The 6,021-nt window shown below is 42.9% G+C and overlaps 2 protein-coding genes across 2 annotated transcripts; one reads left to right on the top strand and one right to left on the bottom strand.

Moving 5' to 3' along the window:
• Positions 1-569: 569 nt before the first annotated feature.
• Positions 570-2,666, top strand: VTP21DRAFT_6091 (uncharacterized protein; the record flags this gene model as incomplete). Its single annotated transcript, XM_069396684.1, has 7 exons — positions 570-597; positions 668-729; positions 813-1,023; positions 1,101-1,405; positions 1,479-1,761; positions 1,831-2,468; positions 2,553-2,666. 7 exons carry the CDS (start codon positions 570-572, stop codon positions 2,664-2,666), a joined length of 1,641 nt encoding a protein of 546 aa, XP_069247360.1.
• A 1,617-nt stretch (positions 2,667-4,283) lies between these two features.
• On the bottom strand, positions 4,284-5,382 carry VTP21DRAFT_6090 (uncharacterized protein; the record flags this gene model as incomplete). The annotated part of the gene is made up of 2 exons (XM_069396683.1): positions 4,284-4,512; positions 5,024-5,382. The coding sequence occupies 2 exons, from the start codon at positions 5,380-5,382 to the stop codon at positions 4,284-4,286; spliced, it is 588 nt and encodes a 195-aa protein (XP_069247359.1).
• Positions 5,383-6,021: the final 639 nt, after the last annotated feature.

The raw sequence follows: 6,021 nt of genomic DNA, 5'->3' as shown, positions 1-6,021 counted from the left end.
TTTTTCCCCTTACCCTCTAGTTTTAAGTTAACCCCATCTCTATTTATCATAGCTATATTTATTTTATATTTGTGATGTTTTATATTATTTATATCTATTTTTTTTTTTTCAGATTCCCCGTGAGCTAACCGATGTCTATTAAGTCTATTACTAATGTTTTTCCAAAACGTAAAAATAAAATGCCTGGATATTTCTTGCTTTTTTCTCAACACGGATGTTATCTTTTTTTTTATCTTATTGAACGCGCTGATATTTATCTCGGGAGCAGGCTTTTCTTTCTTTGCCAGGCGCTTTGTTTATTCATTTAATTGAGAGAAAGATAATGCATCCCAGCGTTGTGTTCGGGCACGTCGTTACGCCTGCTTCGGCATATCAACCGAATCGTTTGAAGCCATAGAGCTCTACTCACTGCTGGAAAATGAGCAATGGGAGGGAGCTGTAGGGAGGATTTCAGAGGGGAGAGGCAGCCACAAACAGTCACTCGACAACGCGAATTTTGGTAAATAAATTCGTTGTTGTTCTTTCTGGTTCGAAATTATCATCCCGACCATCAGATTAAACAACACACGATGTATCAAGCACCAGTGATTGTTATGAGTATGTGTAGACTGCCTCCCCAGTTGCTTGTCTCTTTGGCTAATGGTTTCTTTCTCATTCCGGCTACTAGACACGCCCAATGAGCGTGAAACTGGTAGGAAGGCTCAGATGTCAAATATCCAGGCAGCAAAGGTAATCGTCTTTCTCATGATGGGTTAATTAATCCGGATCGCGTTTATCTCAATTACTTATCGGTACTTGTTTGCCTAATCTAGACGGTGGCCGATGTGATCCGCACATGTTTGGGACCGCGGTCCATGCTCAAGATGTTGCTCGATCCGATGGGAGGCATCGTGCTCACCAATGATGGGAATGCGATTCTACGTGAAGTTGAGGTCGCGCATCCCGCGGCTAAAAGTATGATCGAACTGAGTCGGACGCAGGACGAAGAGGTGGGCGATGGAACAACAAGTGTCATCATTCTAGGTATGCTCTGCGCTAATTTCATCGCCCTGATTTTGGCCCATCTAATTCGTCGTAAATTCCCATTTTTTAATTTTTAGCTGGCGAAATGCTGGCTCAAGCTGCACCCTATCTTGAAAGAAACATCCACCCAATTGTTATCATTTCCGCATTCAAGAAAGCGCTTGAGGATGCGATCGAGGTTATCGAGGAGATCTCTAAGCCAGTCAACGTCAATGACCACAACGAAATGTTAGCTCTTATCAGAGGCTCCATTGGGACCAAGTTTGTGAGCCGCTGGTCTGAGCTCATGTGCAAACTTGCTTTGGACGCGGTGCGAACGGTTGCCGTGGACATTGAGGGTCGAAAGGAGGTGGATATCAAGCGGTATGCTAGGGTGGAGAAGGTAGCTAGAGATGGATTTGGAGACCCCCTTGAAAAGGATCCAATTAATTCTTCGACTTTTATTTTTTGTGCAGATTCCTGGGGGTGAAATTGAGGAGTCGGTGGTGCTCGATGGTGTGATGTTAAATAAGGATATCACACACCCTAAGATGCGTCGCCACATCGAGAACCCTCGCATCATTTTGCTCGACTGTCCGCTTGAGTACAAGAAGGGCGAGTCGCAGACAAATATCGAGATCACGAAGGAGACAGACTGGAACCGCATTCTGCAGATTGAGGAGGAGCAGATCAAGTCGATGTGCGATAAGATCATCGAGTTGAAGCCGGACCTTGTCTTCACCGAGAAGGGTGTATCAGGTAGGTTTTTTGCCCGTATGCGAGCGTATTCTGTTGCAACGGTCTGACGTGGCTTTTTGTCGGATCTAGATCTCGCGCAGCACTATCTGGTCAAGGCCAACATCACCGCCATCCGCCGTGTCCGCAAGACGGACAACAACCGCATTGCGCGTGCAGTGGGCGCAACCATCGTGAACCGCGTCGAGGACCTGAGGGAGTCCGATGTGGGCACACATTGCGGACGCTTCTCAGTCGAAAAGATTGGCGACGAGTACTTCACCTTCTTGACACGGTGCAAAGACCCGAAGGCGTGCACCATTGTGCTCCGTGGGCCTAGTAAGGATGTGCTGAACGAGGTGGAGCGTAACCTCCAGGATGCCATGTGCGTTGCCCGGAATGTATTCTTCGCCCCGAAACTGGCTCCGGGAGGCGGCGCAACAGAGATGGCCGTTTCCGTGCGCCTTGCGGAAAAATCCAAGACAATCGAGGGGGTCGAGGCCTGGCCATACCGCGCAGTGGCGGATGCAATGGAGGTGATCCCTCGGACACTAGTACAGAACTGCGGTGGCAATGCGATCAAGGTTCTGACACAGCTCCGTGCCAAACATGCCAACGGCGAACACTCTTGGGGCATTGACGGGCATGCGGGCAAGATTGTGGATATGCACGAGTACGACCTGTGGGAGCCGTCGGCGGTGAAGATTCAGTCGGTGAAGACTGCAATTGAGGTAGGAGCCTAAATCCCCGCTGAAAGAGGCGTCAGTGCTATGTCTCACACAATTCCTTATTTTTTTTTCTTTTGCTCTCTATAGTCGGCATGTTTGTTGCTGCGTGTGGATGACATCGTGTCCGGCATTTCGAAGAAAGAAAAGGGAGGTGCTCAGCCGCAAGGAGGAGCTGAGCACGAGGAGGCTCCTGAGCGTTAATTTTTTTTTTTTGAAAAGTATAAATTTTCATCGCATTTTTTTTTCTTTTTCCTCTCTTTATTTTTCGAGTCTTTAGACAATCATAATAAAAAAATTACCTCATTGTCTCGATAACTTTTCAATTGATGAACCTTCTTCGGTCCATGCTAGATGACAAGATTCTGAACTCTCCAGGATAACAAAAGAGGTGTTGTCGGTTTACAACTTTTCATCCCACAGGCGCTTTGAACTTAGGTATAGTGTATAGTTTTTGTGGTTAGGGGAAATAAAACTTGAGGCTATTATTTGGGGTTCTAGATGTTTTTGTTTTGTATTGACAGACGAAAAAAAGGAAAAAGGTGAAGGGAGAGGCAGAAGGCGCGGGATAGAGAGGAGAGAAACATTTTATAGATTTTTATTTGATTTGCCACATCCATATTAGATGCGATTATATACATTTGTAGATAGTACTCGACTAAACTATGTGCTAAAGGCTTCTCCGATACTATGAAGATTGAAATGTATTAGAACGAATATAGATGAGGGAACATGATTGTTCGTTCCCTTTAGTATTACAAATATAAAATTTGGCTACGAGAATAAACTTATGTTCGTTCCACTAAAGAAAAATATCAAATATTATAGGATTACGCGTTATTTTCTCTCATTTCAAATTTTCGGCTAAAAATCTGATTAATGGAAAACTATTACATTGCGTGATTTGACAACACTTCAAAATGAGATCTTTGTTGAGCCGCTCGCATTGATCCAATTCTGATTCACTATATGGGAGTTTCCACAAAAAATCAGACAGAATCAGAAATATAGAAATAAGAATTATGAGATTTGATTGGACCAATCTATTTAGATATAAATCTCCAGAATTATAGCAAAATCTGAGGGCTAATAATTCTGCGAATATCCATCCTAGAGCTCTCATTTTTAGTGCAATCGATACACAATCACTTGTAGTAGCTTTTTAAAAACCACCATCAAAATTCTCCCTTCCTCTAGTAGGTTTTTCTTTATTTACTAACCTAACCTAATACCTCCCCCAATACTTATCTTAATATTCACCTCGATATTTACTTTATTAACTATATTAACATACAACCTAATACTTACCATCATACTTACCATCATACGCTCCTTAGGCCATATTCAAAACCCTATAATACAGTTGGTTAGTGCTAGCGGCATTTTTATCCACTCTTAAATCCCCTTAACGCTTTATTAAATAGGATAGAGAGGTGTGCAACGGCGTTTGAAGGCGGGAGGAAACCTCAAAGAGGGAAAGGTTTTGCTCGCTAGCATTCTAAACCTATTTCCTTTGAGGTAATCAACCATTGCTCCCGAACCTCTATCCTATGCCAGGAATTTCTCCCCAAAATACAGTCTCCTGTGTATGAAAATTATGTACATAAAACTTCGAAGAAATGGTAGTCAAGGAATCCACAGGAGACAGCCAAGAGAGCGGGATGGAATTCCCGGCTTAAACCAAACTCTCTCGGATACAAGAAAGAAAATATGATACTTTGATTCCATTTCTTCTTTTGGCTCCTCCTCCTCCTCCTCCTCCTCCTCCTTCTTCTTCTTCTCCTCACCTTCTTCCATCCCCCATCCGGATAAACTGCATAATCAGAGTGCCAACTTCATTATCCGTTTGCACAATCCCTCGATATCTAGCGCTCGCCCAAGTGATTCAATCCTTGTAATATGCCTTTTAACCCCTGGTGTTTTCTTCTCCTCCGCCTCCTCTTTATGCTTCGGAGGCCGCTTCGTCGCCCGCTTATCCTTTTTTGTAAGAATTTTCTGGTTGACTTCGACTTTTTCGTCTCCCGCAGAACCGCTATACGCATAAATCATGCTGTTTTCGTAAGAAAACGAAAAAAAGGTTGAAAACTTTTCGATCGACAGGACTTTTAGTGACTCCGGTCTGTTGGATCGTTCATAGCGGAAAAATTGGATGGATAATTTTTTCGTTTGTTCCCTTCCATCGTTGGTTCTTGTAAACGGTCTTCGAACGATGAAATCAACTTGTCAATACTGCTCGTTCCAATCGTTGATTCGATTGCCGAAAACCAGCGAGAAAGCAAGCCAAAATGACCATCCCAACTTTTTCCGTGGTACTCGGCAAAGAAGTTCCATTTTACTTCTTTGTCATATTTTACTGGAAACTCGTGAAGCAGATAATGTGCTAGCTCTTGACACTTGAAATGGGGTCCACAATCGCTCCAAACTTCAAGAGTGTCGAACCCGTCAAGCGATATTTTCGAACATAAAATCTTAAGGCAATCTTTGACATATAATGCGTTGTGACTCAAAATCTCGGAAAAAAAGTCAAAATATCCCTTGTTTCCGTCAGGTGAAAGTAACACCATCCCCAAACAAGAGCACTGTTGCTTCGAGAAGAAGGTTTTCCAGTCTCAACCGGCCCGCCTCCCAATTGCAAATTCTCTTTGAAATCCATGATAAGTATTCTCTTGTTCTCATCAAGCTCTCTAGAATTTTTCGCAAACATCGACTTTCTCTCATCCACGAAACGCTGGTGGGAAGTATATATGGAAACTTTCTCCTTCTGTTTCTCGAGTCGGTCTTTATCCTCCTCAGTAATTTCTCTTTCACAAAGCTCTACACCTCCCGCGAAACAATTTCCGATGCAACCATTACGGATTTCTCGCTGTATACGGCGCAGATTATCGAGGTTCTTCTTGCCTTCGACGCACACCTCGCACATGTCTGGTTTCTTATACGATTTCTTAAAGAATTTCGGAATTAAAGAATAAAATTTTGACTTAGCAATCTTGAAATCAGGATGAGAAATTTTAAATTTCTTGAGGATGTTCAGTTTTGTATCATTCAAATATCGAACCTGGATATATCTCTCACCATCATACCCTTCGTCAGCCTCTTCCTCTATCTCATCCTCTCTCTTCCTTTTTAGAACCCTATTTGCTGCAATCCGAGATGACTCCATAAGAAAATCCAAAACGGCTTTGGGCACTAAAGTCAGGCATACTTAAGAATAAGCAAAAACATTTATAGGAATTTTCTGAAGGAATATTAACCTGGTTTGCGCTTCACTGCTCGTTTTGTTTCTAGAGTGGGAGTTGAACCATTCTGTTTATTCGACTGCCCCCCATTCAGTCGTGTATCGTCTGTATAATAGATACTCACAAATTAGTAGAAAGTAAGTAATGGTTTGTAAACCAGACATTACCTTGTGAAGTAGACAATACAGATTTCGATTCAACTACCCGAGCAGTTCGCGATTTGTTGTTATCAAACCTAAAGCCCAACCGCCTTAGAAATTCCCGGGGAAACTTCTCAGAAACTACAGAAAACAGCTTTTTTCTCAGTTCATTACTTTCACCTC

Source organism: Calcarisporiella thermophila (genome assembly GCF_041956535.1).
Source record: "Calcarisporiella thermophila strain CBS 279.70 unplaced genomic scaffold VTP21scaffold_25, whole genome shotgun sequence".
Classification (NCBI taxonomy): domain Eukaryota; kingdom Fungi; phylum Calcarisporiellomycota; class Calcarisporiellomycetes; order Calcarisporiellales; family Calcarisporiellaceae; genus Calcarisporiella; species Calcarisporiella thermophila.
The sequence above is the reverse complement of the archived record's forward strand: the minus strand, read 5'-3'. Positions and strand labels throughout refer to the sequence as shown.